The 18479-nt window shown below is 33.5% G+C and overlaps 1 protein-coding gene across 7 annotated transcripts in view; it reads left to right on the top strand.

Moving 5' to 3' along the window:
* The window catches only part of LOC106867548 (uncharacterized), a 49873-nt gene that overhangs the window by 19145 nt on the left and 12249 nt on the right, over positions 1–18479 (top strand). For 4 of the 7 annotated variants that reach the window (XM_089361815.1, XM_014912452.3, XM_089361817.1 and 1 more), the window contains 19 exons: positions 1596–1630; positions 3025–3221; positions 3392–3475; positions 3896–4011; positions 4543–4726; positions 5594–8038; positions 9592–9882; positions 10004–10095; positions 10963–11080; positions 11200–11350; positions 12535–12823; positions 13152–13304; positions 13486–13630; positions 13760–13869; positions 13967–14104; positions 14691–14868; positions 15640–15777; positions 16658–16833; positions 17798–18040. In XM_089361815.1, coding sequence (XP_089217941.1) covers positions 5707–8038; positions 9592–9882; positions 10004–10095; positions 10963–11080; positions 11200–11350; positions 12535–12823; positions 13152–13304; positions 13486–13630; positions 13760–13869; positions 13967–14104; positions 14691–14868; positions 15640–15777; positions 16658–16833; positions 17798–18040 — 4554 coding nt within the window. In that variant the 5' untranslated portion in view covers positions 1596–1630; positions 3025–3221; positions 3392–3475; ... (1 more) ...; positions 4543–4726; positions 5594–5706. The remainder of the gene's footprint in view (positions 1–1595; positions 1631–3024; positions 3222–3391; positions 3476–3895; positions 4012–4542; positions 4727–5593; positions 8039–9591; positions 9883–10003; positions 10096–10962; positions 11081–11199; positions 11351–12534; positions 12824–13151; positions 13305–13485; positions 13631–13759; positions 13870–13966; positions 14105–14690; positions 14869–15639; positions 15778–16657; positions 16834–17797; positions 18041–18479) is intronic. The other 3 variants (XM_089361819.1, XM_089361816.1, XM_089361818.1) reach the window with 1 other exon arrangement.

Here is an 18479-nt window from a genome sequence, read left to right as displayed (position 1 = left end):
TATTTGTGATACAATATGCTGAAAGTTTGTTCATTAGTCTGTTAACAATATGATTTTTTTTCTATATAAATACTTTTGATAAGAACTAAAACATATCTTTAGAGCACAATGATATTTTAGTTTTTAGGATAGCATTTTGATTGAACATTAAAGTATTTTTTAGCTAAAGTTTAGTCACATGTCTACTCGATAATAACTACAATAAAACTAACAAAGGCTTTTAAAATTAGGAAAGCATAGCAAAATTAACCTGTGGTGACTAGTGATGGTAAATAGAGGATGGTGGTGAGATTTTAATGGAAATATTTTGAAGGTTCTTTTTACTTATCTTTACATTTTACAATATTGGATGGTTTCTAAAATGGTTCCTCTATTACACTTCAGTACAAATAAATTTCACATTAAGAAATTTCATGATGAATTTTTATGCACATCTAATGTGGCAATATTGTTTTGGTACAACACTAAACCCTGCCATTTTGTCTAGAGTCACTGTTGACCAAATTCATCACTTCTCATTCAACATGTCTTTACATTGCATTATATTTTTGTTTTAACACTTCTGTTAGCTGTTGAATTCCTCATCCCAAACTTGAAGTGAAACAATGGGCTGTTATTAGTGTGAAATACCTTCCACAATTTAGTTTGTAATTGTTTTAATAAACATTATTTAAGATGTAGCATAAGATTCATGGTCTGAGAACTTTATTGTTTTCTATAATGTTTTGTAGTGAGAGAAATAAACTTTATCCTTGCTGGTTTCATTGAGCAAATGTTTTTACATTTTAATTTACCTATATCTTTAATATCCATATGGTTGTTTCTATTTTAATACAAAATATAGTTTTTCTTAGTTTTATTAATGATCAGTAAGTCTTATCTAAGTGATTTCTTAAACGTTTTGCTCATACCAATATACCTTATTTTATGAAAAACTTTCGGCTAATAGGATTGTCTGCAATTAACTGAGACTTGTGCTGGCGTTCTGATTATCAGTAGACTTCACTGTTGAGAGTTTGGTAGTTATAAACTGTATCTTATCCCTAAGTATATTAAAACTTTTTCACTGTTCCCCTTGTCTCTTTTAGAAATATTTTGAAATGTTGAATTTTATTCTTCTTTCACCAATTCTCTTGAACACTTTGCCAAGAAACAATACTTTGATTCTATTTCTTCAGCAGGTTTTTTTCCTGCTCCTTTTTTCTGATATTTTTTTGCTGTGGTTTAGAATTTATTTATTTCTTTATTCTTAGAATATCTGTGATTCTACTTGGACTAATTGATTCATGGTTTTACAAAAATAAATTAATATTTTTAAAAAAATAGTTTGGGGCCCTTATTAGTAACGAGTAATATGCATATTTTTATTTCTGGAATAATTTTTTGGTTAAACAATCCATTTGCTTCTATTATTACATATAATTTCTTTAGTATTAATGTTTTCTTCTTCATATTTTTTCCCTTTCTCACCTACTAACTATTTTAATAAACTACTCTTTCATATTTTAGTTCTTCTATTTCTTCACTTCTTTTGGTCTTTTTCATTGTTTTGGAACTTCTAATCCTAATATATTGTTTCCTTTTTACTTTTTTAGAGTACGAGTAAAGATCGGAAAGGCACCTCTAGGAGGTAATTTGATTTCCTCATTCTTACTCCCTTCTCTAAATGTCTAATTCCCAGTTCTCACAATCCCGTCCTTTGCTTTGTCGTTCACGACCTAAGTGTACCTTATCTCGTGAAGCATTTCTTCCAGTTTACCTCCGAAACCTCTAATCTCCCATTGTTATTATTGTTCAGGCAAAAGACTTATCCAAATTCTATTAATGATTGTTATCAATAATTAACAAGAATAGTATATTTTTATAAATTATCTAGCCTGTGAGTTATATCTACATATTTGACATCACACATCCTAAGTTGCTTGTATAGCTACATCAAAATGATATGCCGAGAGTATCTTTTTATATTACCTCTCTACCACAATATTATTATAGGGTTGAAAATTAAGACAATTAGATTTAAAAAAAAAAAAAAAAAAAAAAAAAAAAAAGCTATTACTCGCTCAGTTAATAAATAACATAAAAACTATTTTTTTATCTACTATCTCATTTTTTAAATTCTGTTTTCTTGAATCATGGCAGTAGAAGAAGTTTCTTGAATAATGGTAGTAGAAGATGAATATCATACTGTTTGCTCTTTAGACAAGAGCTTCTCTCTGATTGGTGTTTTTGAAATCATAATGTTAAATTCAAGTTCTTGTCTTTTGAAACTCGTACATAAAATCTCATTGCCATTGTAAAATCAAGAACTTGCTGTATGTATGTTTGAGAACATAAATTGAATAAACTGAAGGTGAACATAAATTATTCCTTTTTGTAGCTTAAATATCACGGATTAAATACATGTAGTTATGGTAAAGTATCTGTATGAACTTGTATATAAATATTGTAAGTCAGACTAAATGTATCTGTATTTTTTGCACAAGTACTGGTCTGCAGGAAGCCTATTTTATTAGAAGTTGTGTATATAATTTCTTTTATGCTTAGCATGTAAATATGCTATTTAGATCGATGACTTCCTGAGACACAAATAATGCAGCATGTACACTATAAATGTAAATTTATGTACAATATAAATCTAAATTTATTTACCAACATCAAACTGTTAAATTATGTTATAGTTGTGTGATGAAAATGAATGTTGACAACTAAGTTACAATTAAGAGAGACTTTTAAATAAAGTAGTCACAAGAAATTATAAGAACTTCCTAAAGATGGAGAAGGTTGGGTAGAAGCCATGTTACATCCAATTTCTGTCAGCTTGATAGATACATGTTGGTGATCACTTGTGACAATCTGTTCATTTTGTATTTTACAATTTGAAATTAATATCAATGTAATTAATACCAAGGCAGCTGTTAATACACTCTTAACTAGAATTTACATGTATATAGTTTCATGTTATATTTATTTCTTTTTCTTGAACAACTTTGTATAGAAAGGCACAATATTGTTTATTTTCAGTAATTGTTCTTCTTTGGATAAGAAACCACTGGCTAATAGAAAGTCACAGGCATCATCGTCTGCAGAAGAATCTGGAGGAGATTCCAGTGCAGAAATAGATGCTGCAGGGAGTACAAAAGATTCAGAAGCTTCCAGAGAGCCAGAGTTGAATCCTGGAGATAGTGATGATGAACGTTGTCGTTCACATTCACCTGAAGGTAAAACTTAGTTACTATGCGACTAAATTGCGCATTACACTTTGTTCTTCCAATGCTGATTATCTGTATATCTTAGACAAATGTTAATATATTTCACTTGTTTCACTCACTTCTGTCTGAGTTCTGCATTACTTTTCTTCTTCATAATATTTTTTTTTGCTTTGTTGAAGGTTCGCTCGAAAAATCCAATCCACTTGATGAAAACAAGAACTCAGAAATTCCTTCTAAACGCCGAACTAATCTGAAAACATCTTGTAAGTAGTGTTATTCTTAGACAAAAGTTTGTTACAGTGAAAATGAGAATTTATTCTCAAGTCCCTTTTCTCACTTTCTGTTAGAATGGGTTGGGTGGGTCTACTTAATTTATTATATTTTAACTAGGCTGTGTTTTCTAGCATACAAGTTGACAGTATATAGTGCAAAAATTTCGTATAAACATTCAAAAATCGTCATTATCTTTCCAAATCCTGCTGCATTTCAAAAATCATCTTGGGGTATCAGCTGACTTTTTTTTTTTTTTTTTTTTTTTTTGCAGTAAAATTTGACTTGTATGCCGGAAAGTATGGCATAGAGAGTTGCATCTGTTGTATGGCATACAGAGTTGCATCTGTTGTATGGCATACAGAATTGCTTCTGTTTCATTTACTCTTTAATTGATTGATTTGATATTTTAGTTGTAGGAAAATCAATTGGCACGATTGTAACATGTACAGCTTGTGGCAAACAGTTAAACCCTTCCAAAAAGGGAGCTGTGAAAAGGCATCCCAAATTAAAAGTGCTGATTTGTAAGGTACGTTATTTATCTTCTCTGGATAATCTTCTTTCTTTATGTTCAGATTTGTCTGTGTTGGCAATAAATTAGCTCTCTGACAGCATCTCGTCTGGCACAGAAAAAACAGCTTTGTTATAGTGTGTATGTGTGTTTGGTTTCTTTTGTTTCCCTGCATGGTTTTGCAACTGAATGTCCTTCCAATCATCATCCACTTCACTGCATTGGCAGGTTGTATTTTATTGTGCTATTAAAAAAAAAATTTTTTTTGCATTTTGTAAATCACAATATCTTTATAAAAAAAACTGAAACATTTTACTGCAATAGTCTTCCTTATTCCCGTTCTTGTTGTTTTATAATAAAACCATAAATTTTAACTCCAGCAGTTTTAAATATGTGGTGATGAAATGAGAGCTTGGAAATTCTTTATTTTAATTTCAATATTGAAATATATTAAGCTTCTGGTTTGTCATATAGACATATTAGTTCTTTGTACATTGCTACTGTTAATTATTAAATTGTGATGATGTTACCTTGTTTTCTCTCCAACAGAAGTGTTATAAATATTATACAAGTGGTGAAATTTCTCGGGACGCTGATGGTCTAGATGAACAGTGCCGATGGTGTGGTGAAGGTGGTCGCTTACTAGGCTGTGATTTCTGTCACAATGCATTTTGCAAAGGCTGCATCCTAAGGAATTTAGGGCGGTCAGAGTTATTCATTATAACAGATGGGGGTAAGATTATTTTTATCTTTTTGCTTATTATACTCAAATGCTTTTTCTCTTTGTAGTTTGCATTGAGGGGGGAAATATTTTATATCAAAGGTTGAACTTAATTCTCGCGGCAATACAATTAGCATGGATCTGATTTTTATCTTTTATTTGTTTCAGCTGTAGGCCTTTGAAGGGTTTTGTTGAAACAGAATTGAACCCTGTACTTAGTTTTGAAATCTGGTACTTATTCTGTTGGTCTAATTTGCCAAATCACTAAGATACTGGGGCATAAGCAAACTGACACCAGTTATCACGTGGTAGTGGGATACAAACACGCACACGCATGCACACACACACACACACACACAGATAAGATACTGTCCCTTAGTGGGTTGAACCCCCAACCCCTAACTCTCTCATGTTATATATATATATATATATATATAAAGAGCGGGCTTCTATATGTTTTCTGTCTACCAGATATACTCACAAGGCATTGGTTGGCTTGGCCCAGAGCTATGGTAAAAGACACATGCCCCAAGGTGCCATAGAATCATGTGGTTGCAAAGTAAGTTTCTTAACCACACAGCCGTTCCTCTGTCTATCTTTATGTTTAACCTTTCAGCATTCAGATTACTCTATCAGCGGTAATATTTATTTGTGCACATTGTTTTGAATTAAGTGTGCATTATCTTGTAACTTTGACATTTCGCTGATATAAATCTTTATTTTGTAAATGACATGGTAGGGTTGGTTTGAGGGGCCAGATCTGGTTGGTTTGAATATAAAGCAGATTGAATATTTGGGCCGGATACGGTCAGTTTAAATGCTAAAGGGTTAATATCTTTGCAGTAAACCATTAATTTGCTTTTTCTTCTTTTGTTGCAGGTTCTGAAAAGTGGAAATGTTATGTTTGTGATCCTCCCAAAATAAAAGCACTAGTTGTACAGTGTAATGAAGTTTATGAATTATTGGAGGAAGAACGCAAGCGAGATAACCTAATGCAGATCAAACAAGTCAAAGCTGAAGAGAAGCAGGCATCTTCCAGTAAAAAAATTGCTGCTACACCTGTTATTCCAATTTGTGATGAAAGGATGAACATCACTGCAAAAACCCTTGACACTGTTATTGAAAAGCTACTGGTGGCCACAACTTCTATGACTTTGATGCTAAACACATTAAAATGTGATCTTAAAGAAGCAGAAAATGTCTCAGACACTACTGCTGCTGCTGCTGCTGCTGCTGCTGCTGCCACCACTGGTGAGAAGCAGACTGAAAGAGACCAGGGTGTGGTGAAACTAAAGAAAGGTCTTGTGAAATATTTCCTGGCTCTAAAAGAGACTCTCTTTGCCTCTGAGGTGAAGGATGAGAAAGTGGAGAAGAAATCCAATACCTCACTGGGGTCAGATAGGAAATCGGGGACGAAGAATCTGAGTGGCAAAGAAAGGGGAAAGGTTGAGAAGAGACAGTCTAAAAGTAAAACTTATTCCAGCGATGAAGATTTCAAGAGCTTGAAAGGAGAAAACGAAACTGAGAAAAACAAAGATTTGTCATCTCAAAGTAAAGGGAAAAATGCTTCTAAAGTAAATAATATTTCCAACTCAGTTATCTCTGTCTCGAATGATGAAGATGACGACGATGATGATGATGATGATATTGAATATCTTGGTGAGAGCAAGTTGAGCAATGTGTCTGATAATGACAAAGACAGCAAGGAAAAATCTGTTAAAAGAGAAAAATCCGAAGACCAGAATTCAGAAAAAGATTGGAATCTTTTGAAACAAGAAAATAAGGTCTCGCCTCAAAAGAATTCCAATAATCTTGCCGAGAAGTTCTTGGAAGATCAAGATTTATCTGATGATGGAACGAAAGCAATGGAGGAGGATGAAGAGGAGGAGAAGGTGAAGAAGAAGGACAGTAGAGAAGAAGAAAGAACTCCCAAGAAAAGAGAGAAAACTGAAGAGCGGAGTGGGAAGAAGAAAGAAAAAGAATCAGAAAGATTGTCAAAGAAAAAATCGAATGATAAATCAGAAAGAAGTGTTAGAAAGAGAGATGAAGAGAAAGTTTCTTCGAAAGACAAGGCTAATGAAAAATCACCAAGGAAATCTGAGAAAAATGAAGTGAAATTTTCCAAATCAAACAATAAAGTAGATGGGGTATCGGTGAAAAAAGAGGAAGATGACGATAGTGACTTGTCTGTTGATGATATTCCATTGATTAAGCGCTCCCAGAAAACAGAGAAGAAAAGTCCAGATGTGAAAGTGGAACGCAAGAAAAAATCAGGTAAAGATGTTAAAAGTGATGCAGAGAAGAAATCAAGTGTCAGTATTAAAAGTGAGAGAACTGCAGGTAAAATGGACATTGACAGTGACGACACTGCCGAACCTGTCAGTAACCATTCTGACAGTTTCCTCAGCACCAAACAGATACCTGATCCTGAGAATGCTGCTGCACAACTGTCTCTTTTGATGGAAATGGCAAATGAAATATCAAAGAATCAGGGCAATGACTCCGATGACAATGACAACAACAACAACGACGGTGACGATCATGATGAAGAGGATAATGGATTTACTAATAGCAACGAAGAAGATGATAATGATGAGGATAGTTCTATTGCTGCTCAAAAAGTAGATTCCGAAAACATAAAATCTGCTACAGATGGGAACCAATTCCATGAGAGTGATAATGCCAGTTTTGCAAATGGTAACAGCATTGATGTTTCCAAGAAAACTGCATCAAGTAAAAATACCCCCAAAAAACAGAGTAATACCGGTGCTACAGAGTCTGACCATGAACCTTGTGAATCTGCAGGTGAGAAGAAACGAAGGCGGTCAGACAGGAAGAAAACTTCAGATGGGAAAGACAAGAATAACGAGAAGGAGCGTAATAACGAGTCAGATGAAAACAATCCTTTGGATGACAGAAATGAGTCTGATAGTAACAGGAATCAGCCAAATGACCAGAAGAAAGACGACAGCTCTGAATCTGAGAAAGAAAAGGAGAAGACCGACAATGATGATGACAGCGACAGTAAGTTGACTATTAAAGCTAAGAAACAGAAGGAAGCGAAGAAGCAAAAAGAAATGAAAAAACTGAAAGATAAAAAGACCGTCAAACAAGAAAAAGATGTCAAGGTAAATGAGATGGATGAGTCTAATGATGAAGACGATAGTAAGATAGGTAAAGAGAAATGTAAGGAAGCTACTGATGAGGACAAGCAGTTAGCTGCTGTAAATAGTGCTTCTGACAGTGATTCATCAGATTCCAGCGATGACAGTGATCTTTACACTCGCAAAAAACGCCGAAATAGGAAAACCAAGATCAAAAAAGGTTAGTCAGTTTCTACATGGTCATTTTGCAGTTTTTTTATTACTGACACTATTGCAAACAAACTTTCTATTTTGATTTTTACTGTTTGGCTTTTTTTTTATATCAGTTTTACAACACTGATTTATAGAATATTGGCAGACTTAAAAGTTTGAAGAACACAGAAGAACATCTTTATTTTTGTACTGTTAATTTAAACACTGATTTTAGTGGGGCTGGTGTATCCTATGTAAACAATATCCTAAGACCAAAGTTCTATGTAAAAAGAATTGGTGTTTGTGCTGGTGCGATGTAAAAAGCACCCACTACACTCTGTAAAGTGGTTGACGTTAGGAGAGGCATCCAGATGTAGAAACCAAGCCAAAACAGGCTATGGAACCTGGTGTGGCCTCTAGCCTATTAATTCTTGTCAAGCTGTCCAACCCATGCCAGCATGTAAATCAGGCATCAAATGATAACGATGGTATGGCACAAATAAACTGTAGATGAACAAGTCGAAACTTTCAACAATATTTAGTGCTGAACTTGGTCAGCTTCTCAATCTAAGCCAAATTGATGATGGCACATTGTCCAGCTTGTTGATCATTTAGAAAGAGAGCCATAAGAAAAATGGTTCCATACATAAATCTACCTTTATTGAATTTGGTGCTGATATATTTGGTGAGAAAAGATGTCAGGTCACCAATTTTATTGTTGATGTAGTCATTAAACTTAAAATATTGTGATACAGATCACTAATGAATACAAACAAGTTGATGTAACAAAAGATATCTCCAACATCAAAATTCTTTTATAATTGCTGATAATTAACTGTATTTGAATGTACCCAGAGAAATGTATAATGAAATAGAGAATTTAAAGATAGCATAGTCAAACAGCTATAGGCATAAATCTAAGTTTGTCATCACATAATGTTATGACTGGGTATGTGTCTGTGTGAACAACTAAATTATATGTATTTATATGAATTATATATCCTTTAACTGCTTATGTATGACAGTGTTACATAGATTAATGTATGTGTAAGAGTGAAAGAAATTTGAGAGAATCTTAGATAATATGGACTAGACTGAATTGTCTGCAACCACAATCGAACCAAAAGCTTATATTACCTCACAGTGAAACAGAATATTCCTTTAGTAATTTCGTGCGAAAGCTGAAACAGTTCCTTTGAGGTTTGCCAATTTCTATCACAGCCTTTATCAAATGTGATTGGCTGTAATATATGTCAGTGTGTTGGTTAACTGTGTGGGTGTTTATTGCTAACCACTATGAAATTTACCAAATATTGTTATATCAATGAAATGCAGATTAAAATTCAAACAGAGATGCAGTAAGATCAAGTCTGGGAGAGCAATCAATGTAATTATGTAGTAATTTGATCCAAGTGTAATTTGTCCTGAGTGTGGGTATGATAAAGCTGGTATTGTGTATTTTTTATGTCTTACCTCTGACTTATTTTATCTAATGCCTCATAACCTTATTGGACTCTGTAGCAACAACTTTCTGTTTGGTGTTTATGTGGTAAAAACTAGTTCCTGCTTTCTCTTTAAAAGAAAAAGAATCTCCAGTGAAGGGACAAAAGAAAACCAGGGAATCGTCTACTAATGAGAAAAACAAGAACGGAGATGAAGTAAAGAAACGAGTCACTCGGAGTCGATCAGGGGCATCAGCAAACAAAGATACCAAAGCGAAAGAGAAAGGACAGCATTCAGATTCCTCTAACTATGATTCTGAGCTGGAGAAAGAAATCAATAAATTGTCTCAAAAAGTTATTATAAAGAAGTCAGGAGATAGAAGAAAGAGAGGAACAGACAAATCAAAGAGAAACAAAAGTAAAAAGAAAGGTTTGTATTGATGTAGTTCAACCTTTTGTTTGTGTAGTGTGGTGTGCATTGATTGTGGGTGTTGTGTTAGCATGTGCTGTATTCCTTTATTGACTTCATTGTTTTGTTGTTTTTTTTGCAGCTAATGCTGGAGAAAACAATGCAGATGTATCATTTTCTGATTCCTCTCAAGAGTCTGAGCAATCTTCAGAGGAAGAAAAGTCTATCAAAGAAGTTAGTAATTAACTTTATTTAAATGTCTTTTTAGAATAGTTAGAAAATTATATTATTTTGAAAGAAATTCTTGTCAGATTTCAAAATGGAAAGAAACAATTGTCTTTTGATATATTTACCCTTTTGATACTCAACCACCCAAGGCCACCCTTAATTTAGAGACTTTAGTGTTTAAAGTGATCTAAGTTGAAACTTTCTGTTAAAATTTCATTTTATATTCTGCTTCAAGCATAAACTTAATATTGAAGTTATTTTACTATATTCCTCATTATTTAAAAATTTAATTGGAAGAAAATTTCTGTATTTTAACAGAATTTCACCTCATAATTGATAATCTTCTCTATTTAACAAATTGTTGACCCCTTTAGTATTAAATTCTTCAGGTTTTGAAGCAAAAAAAAAAACCACTCAGTATCATTTTTAACAATTAATAAACTGTTTTCCTTCGAAATAATGTTGCAGCAATCTGAAAAGATGGCATTCAGGTGGAACAACGTCAGGAAAGTAAGGTGGACAAGAGAAAACATATTTACTGCCATAATCATTTCCTGAGTGAATTGAGCAATATCACCATTATTCATCATCATTTAACATCCGCCTTCCATTCTGGGATGGTTTGACAGGGAATTTTGAGCCTCCTTTACATGTTTCTTTCACATTAAATATTTTATGACAAAGAAGTTTATTTGTCATAAAATAACTCACGACTGGATATAGTTTCATTTTGTAAAAACTTAATTCTGGGATACAAAAGATATTTTACCAAAACAAAAAGAAAATTTATTGGAGTATGTTTTTTTTATTTTGTATGTGTGTACTAATTTGCTAATTATAACTACATTATTTGTGTGACTTCAATTACTGCAGGAAGTTGATCAGAAAATAAAGGAGGAGGAAGAGAAAGCCATGACTTTAAATATGATGGATAAAGAAGGAGAGGAGGAAGACGATGATGATAGCTCCGATACTGATAGCAGTGATTCAGGTATCTCATTGTTTTTCTTCATTTCGCTTTATTTTTTCCTCTACTTCCTCTGCTTTTTGTCTTGATACACACAATGAAGTTGGTTGTAACTGTTGAAATCTGTTTTATTCCCCCACCAGAAATCATTACTAACAAGAAGCGGAAGCGATCAGATAAGAACAAAAAAGACGAATCAGATTCCCATCCAAAGAAGAAACAGAAAAGCAATCGTCTTTTACGTGCAAAACTGTCAGAATCTGGATCTGATAAATCTGGAGATGAATCCGAAAGGTAAGTTGGATTTACTTATTTTCAGCCCATTTGGTGATGGCATTTATTAAAATGCCTTTGTGGTCTTTTAGTAATTAAAATGTGAAGATAAGTGGCCTTGAGGTTAGAATGTTGGCCTCATGATGAGAAAGTCATAAACTTGATTCATGGATCCGTCAGCAGATTGTATCCTTGGGCAAGGCATGTCATTCCAGTCTATTTAGCTAAAATGTGACAGCTGGAAGGCATGATAGATGCACTAGCACTTAAAAATTAAAAAAAGAATGTTCTGATTATCATGATGATGTTTTAGCTGTCAAATAATCTTTCAAATGGTGCTCTTAATATGTGGAGAAAGGCGAGCAGAGTTTTAATTTTGTTTAATTACTAGACAGGAGACGAATCAGATTGACTACACAAAATAATGTTAATTGCTTTTCTACACCTAAAATGTACATGTCATTTAATTAGCATGACGCTCTTTTTTTTTTTTTTGCTCATTCTCTATTTTCACCATTGTTATCTGTGTGTGTTGGTGTTAGAAAGGGCATCCTTTTGTAGAAGCCATCCCGAAGCTGACACTGGACCACTATGCAGATCCTAGCAAACTGTCCAACTTATATCAGCATGAAACTGGGATGTTAAATGATGATGATGTGTGTGTGTGTGAAATATTGACATTGTTTCACCATCATTTCTCTTATATGTAAACATTATTATAACTGAGCCATACATGTTTATATAGTTAATTAATGTGTGCCTGGGTCTCCTAGCATTGCAACACCCTTAGTATGTACCTTGGGCATTTAAACCTGCCAAAGCCTGTCTCTCTCCAGGTCTAATCTAAGCTGATTTCTCCCAGAGAGCATTGAGGGGAAGGGAGGTATAGAGAAGAAATGAGTGGTACTTTATTTATCCTAAAGGTAGAGTTGAGTACATGGCTACTGTAAGGCTTTCGATCTGATACTCGGATAACCCATTCAATTCACCTATAGATACATAGAAAGAGAGAGAGAGAGAGAGAGAGAGGAAAATAGTGGTAACTTCTGGAATCAACTGTGTGTGACAGTCAAATAGATATGTTTTTTAAATTAGATGACATTCTAAGAGAGAAAATACCATTTATCTTCTCTCTTCAGTCAGATTATTGATTTTTGTAATGGATTAAGTTGATCTGATAATCAGTTTATTTCTGTATTATTTAGGAAGAAAAATAAAAACAGTGATGATGATGATGATGAAGATGCAGAGATAGATGAAGACGAGGAAGAGGAAGAAGATAGTGGCAGTGGTAGTGCAGTTACTAGTTCTGAATCTTCAGAAGAAGAGGAGGAGGAGGACTCTGATGAGAGGTCGAAGAAGAAAAAGAAAAAGAAGAAGAAAGGCAAAAATGACTCTGATTCTGACAGCAAACCTCGGTCATATAACAAGAAAGGGAAGAAGGGAAAACGTCGGAAACGTATTAAAGCACCAAGGAATTCATCAGATTCTGATGTAAGTGGAGGCATTTTGGCTTGTTCTTATGTCCAATGTATTTCTGTTGTTAGCTGCTGGTCAATCTGATTCTGTAGTGACCATCCCTATGTAATTTTTTTTCTTCTGTGATTTACATTGTATTCCATGTCTTCCTTTTTTTTTAAAGAAGATAGGGTTTAATTTGAGGGCATTTTGGTTGCTATTTCTAGTGGGCTGATGAACTTGTAGAGAAGTTTACTCTACATATACACACACACACTGAACTGAAATTAATTCCTGTGATTAATGCATTTGGTTTTTATTGAACTATTAAGTTGTTTTCCTAACAATACTGTTGTATTTGCAGGGAGAGAGTGGCGACGATAAAAATTCCCGTGGACCAAGTAAAAGAAAGAAAATTCGTAAACTTATTTCTGATAAGAAGTTGACCGATAGTACAAAAGCTGCAGCTAAAGCAGAAGAGGAAAGACGTAAACGTGTCAATGAACGACAAAAGAAAGTAAGCTTTTGATCTTCTAACTTGATCTCCCCCATTAGTTCTGTTACTGTTCTGCCTGTTCTTATATCTGTGGCAATACATTTCTGTAGTTACATTTGCTGATATCTCTATTGTTACATGTTGTACTCTGTATTGTCACATGAGCTATAGTCTCAACACTGTTGTTCTTTTTTGCCTTTAGTTCAACCGAGTGATAGCTGACACTAATGTTCCAGCTAAATGCCCAGTGACCAAAAGGTTGGTTCTTGCCTTTGACAAAGAAGAGAAACCCATTTTAGAAGTTGCCAGTAATCTAATTACAAAACTGAAACCCCACCAAGTTGAAGGTAAAAATATTTGTACTTCACTAATTACAGTGTAATGTAGAAATGTTGTTTATTAGCATAATTTCAATAATTCATCCTTAATTTCTATTTTTTACTTGAGATCATATTTCTTGTTATCATCTTTTACAGGTGTCCAGTTTATGTTTGATTGTTGTGTTGAAACCCTGTCTCAGCTGAAGAAAGAGGAAGGTGGCGGTTGTATATTGGCTCATTGTATGGGTCTTGGGAAAACTTTATCTGTAAGTTGTTTTAATTTACTGAGAGATTAATTTTCTCTGTTGGATACTATTCAATCAATATTTATTGCTGTATTCTTCATTTTTTTTTTCTTTCAAGCTAATTACATTTGTGCACACCCTCATGGTGAATGGGAACAAAACCAAAATGAGTACCTGTCTTGTCGTCTGTCCATTGAATACAGTTCTTAATTGGAAAGATGAGTGGGAGAAGTGGGATGAAAATGAGGATTTAATGGTGAATCAAAATGTTTTTTTTTTTTTTTTACTTTTTTCAACATCACCTTATTGAAAAGTACCTCTGTTGCCCTTTTAGCATTCAAACTGTTTGAATAAATTATATGTTGTATCATAGCTTCAAGATTTTGATGAGATGTTAATGTCCAAATGTTACGGGTGTTGACTTTACCGTTCATTCTTTCTGGGTTGATAAAATAAGCACCAGTTGAGCATTGGGATGGGTGTAATTAACTAGCCCCCTCCCCCAAAATCTGAGGCCTTGCACCCTAGAGTAGAAAGAATTAGTGACAGAAGTAAACATTAATTTTAATATTTAGTAAATATAAATATGAATGAAAATCTAAGAAATGAAGAGGAAAACTGAAATAGAAATTTGATAGCTTTAAATAAAATATTGTTTCTTGGCAGTATGGTAAAATTTGTTGGGTGTAATATTAAAGTGAGATTTTTACACAGTATTACTGAAAATGTGAATTAAATGGAAGTTGATTCTCTTTGACTTATCCCTTAGTTTTTATATATAAGCCATTTGTTTTATTTCATAAAATTGATCTGTGATGTGTATTTTCTTTGGCATCTTTTAGGTATACGAAATGACAAATATCAAGAACAATTCTCATCGTACCGATGTTTTGAAGAATTGGCATGAAAATGGCGGTATTATGATCATAGGTTATGAAATGTACAGAAATCTTAGTCAAGGTCATCATGTGAAAAATAAGAAACTTAGAAAGATTTTTGAAGATTGTCTTGTTAATCCTGGTAAGTCAGCTTACTAATTCTTGTATACAATAGCTTTTTTTATGTGTTAAATTTTGTTAACCGTTTTAACCTTTTTAGATGTTTGTTGCATTAAAAAAACTAAGCAGGTGTAACTCATATATGTGAAATAACAGTTTGACTCTGCTCCATTTGTCCAAGTGTCTTCTACTTCAGCACCAGGCTGAGCCAAACCTTGTAAGTGGATTTGTTTGACACAGACTGAAAGGAACCCATTGTGTGTGTGTGCAATTTCACAGTTGCTTGTTTCCAGTTTTTCACATAGGCGTGTCCAGGCTATTTGTTGCTCAATAAACTGGGAAATTATTATCCTCCCTTAGACACAGGTTGGGGTTGGGGACAGGAAAGGCATTTGGCTGTAGAAAATTCTGCTCCAGCATACTCTCATTTGACCCTTGCAAACGTGAAAAAATAGTCATTAATGCAATGATGTTGATCTCCATCCTACAATTTGTACTAATTAAAAGGTCAATGTGTAAAAGCAATACTTTGTCTTGGGTTATAACTATATAAAATCTTTTCTTAAAATATTTACTTTTTAAATTATCATAAATGATTAGAAATCTTCCAGATAGAACGTAAAGTAATTGACCATAGATATATTTATATTTGTTGGTTGTTTTGTTAAAAGTGAGGTACTAAGGATTTGATATTCAGCTTTAGTGCAGAAACTCACTGTCTTCTTGTCTCACATTATTGAATTTTCCATTTGTTGGATCTTTCTTTTATCTTTTCTTTTATTTTTATTTTCAGGTCCAGATTTAGTGGTGTGTGATGAAGGTCATGTTCTTAAAAATGATTCTTCAGGAGTGTCAAAAGCAATGAATAGAATTCACACAAAACGTCGTATTGTTCTCACTGGAACTCCATTACAGAATAATTTAGTAGAATGTAAGTGTTTATTTCTATTGTGTCCCTATCTCTTTCTTGTAGACTGTTGTAAAATATGCATTTGTTCCTATTGAAATCAATACAACTGCTGCCATTACCAACTTGCCAATTCTTTAATGACCAACAACAATTGTATGAATAATATGAGCAATTCCATCTAAAATATTAAGACAATGACACGAGATAATGCAGCACCTCATTGTATTTTGGAAGTTGCATAAAATGTCTTTGATCTTGGGTCAGTGAAGATTTGTTTTGAGACTAAACAGTAAGGATAATACAATTAACAAGAACAATATGACCTCCACCAAAACCAATACACCCAACACCGCTGCAACCAAATCAGTAACTTTTGAATAACCAACTAGCATAATTGTATGATTTGCAGTAAAAAGAAGGTAGAACTTTCTAATAGAAAGCCTTTTCTGGTTAGTAATGAATTTCACTTTGTCCCATGGGATGAAGTGAAATTCTTGATTTTGAATGGTGCTTGGAAAATACATGGATCCAGGACTTTTGCCAACCCTTACCTGTTTTTCATGTATTTATACCCAGAGGAATCTCTAAGTGCAAAGATAGCAGACAATTTATTAGCAAGTAATATCAACATACTTCATTGGCAGCAGACCAAACAATGACATCACCTTCTGTAGTAGAGCTGGAAAGGGGGGATGCACACACACACACACACACACACAGTAAAATTCCAAGAAGTACAAAGAATATGTTACAACACAAACTTTGGTGTTTGAAATAAGGCTTTTGTGCAGATTTACCATGATTCTTATACAAATTAACTGCAAACCAAGTTCTTTATTTCCCTGGCAGTGCCAGGTATCCTTTTACTAACTTTTAAAGTGTGTTTTGTTTTTACTTTCAGATCATTGTATGGTTAGTTTTGTGAAGCCTAATTTACTTGGAACACGTAAAGAATTTTGTAACAGATTTGTAAATCCCATAACAAATGGGCAGTGTTCCGATTCCACTTCATATGATGTAAAAGTTATGAAAAGACGTGCCCACATATTGCATGATCTCTTGGATGGCTGTGTACAGGTAAGAATGCAATTCATTTACCCATGATGAACTCAAAAGAGTTAACTGTTTTCAGATATTTCTAAGTGGAATGCATTTCCAAGAAATTTCTAAAATATTTGTGTATTTAGACTTCTTTAATGTCAACTGTAATTTTCCTGTTTATTGGTATATTTAACATGGTATTTGGAATAAAAAATTTAACAAAGGCTCTTGCATTAGGCTCAAAACTATTCTAAATTTAGGTAAACTCAGGTGGAATCTTATTTTGTATTAGGTTGTAATTTTCTTCATAGTATTGCAGTGTGCTACTAGTGATAGCTTATCTGTTGGTTTTTGCGATGAATATTCAGTTAATTGATCAGCTAAACTACATATTCATTAACTCTGCATTTAAACTGGTCGTATCTGGCCCAAATAATTTTAACTGTTTTATGTTCAAACCAGCCAGATCTGATCTTTCACACCTACCCTACAATGTCATTCTAAAAATGAAACAATCACATTATTGAACTTTCAAAGCTACAAGATAATGCATGAATAATTTAAAACATGTGGACAAAAATGCATTACATTTGACTGTAATCTGGATGCTAAAGGGTTAAATTAAAATACAGGTGACTGAGTATTCCACTGACTATAGAAACCATGTTAAAACAGACGACTGGTACCTGGTGCCACCTTCTGGCTTGCCAGCTCCTGTCAAACTGTCTATCTCATGCCAGTACAGAAAATGGATGTTAAATGATGAATGAAAAAAAAAAATCCTTCTGGTGGGCTTCTGCACAGTTTCTGTCTATCTATTTTCTCTCAGAAGACCCTACTGAACCTGAGGCTACTATTTGGTCATGAAAGGGTTAAATGTAGCTCGTTTTGTATCAGTGGAAGAAATTATTAACTCTAATGCTTTATTGAAAATAAATGACATTGAAATGTTTTTCTAATCACTTTGCCATCATCATTTTTTTTTTGTTTTGTATTTCAGAGGAGAGATTACAGTGTCTTAACAGACTTTCTGCCGCCTAAACTGGAATATGTTATTTTAGTAAGATTGTCTGATGTACAAATAGAATTATACCAGAAATATCTAGACAATTATTCACATGTTTCTGGTGCTGGGTCTGTAGACAAACGGCCAGTTGGATTATTTGCTGATTACCAGAACCTAATGAAGATCTGGAGTCATCCTTGGGTGCTAAAACTTAACGAAATTAGACAAGAAAATAAAGTAAGTTCATATTTTATTGCAGTATTAAGTTGCAGAAGCACATCACATCATCAAAATTTCAAAGCTATGAGATAATGCATGATTAATTCAAAACAATATAAGTAAATAAGCATTACATTTGGCAGATTACTCTGAATGCTAAATGGTTGGGGGAAAAAAATCCTATTATATTTTTACAATTAAATATTATTAAAGAATTGTATTGAAAAAAAATTAAAATATTTTGTGTATTGCAAAAGTATGACCAGTTTATTGCAGATAAATTTTAACAACAAAATCTTATATGGACCCCTAAGGGCCATATGGACCTTGGTTGAGGACCACAGCTCTGCACTGTTCTTTCCTTCTGACCTATCAAATAAAAAATAAAATGGAACAAATATTGTTGATATTTTAGAGGAAAACAATATAAAAAATGAGAAATGTTATTTGAAGTACG

Source organism: Octopus bimaculoides, chromosome 13, assembly GCF_046866305.1.
Source record: "Octopus bimaculoides isolate indiv1 chromosome 13, ASM4686630v1, whole genome shotgun sequence".
Lineage (NCBI taxonomy): Eukaryota > Metazoa > Mollusca > Cephalopoda > Octopoda > Octopodidae > Octopus > Octopus bimaculoides.
Note: the sequence above shows the minus strand (reverse complement) of the source record. Positions and strands in the feature narration are given on the sequence as shown.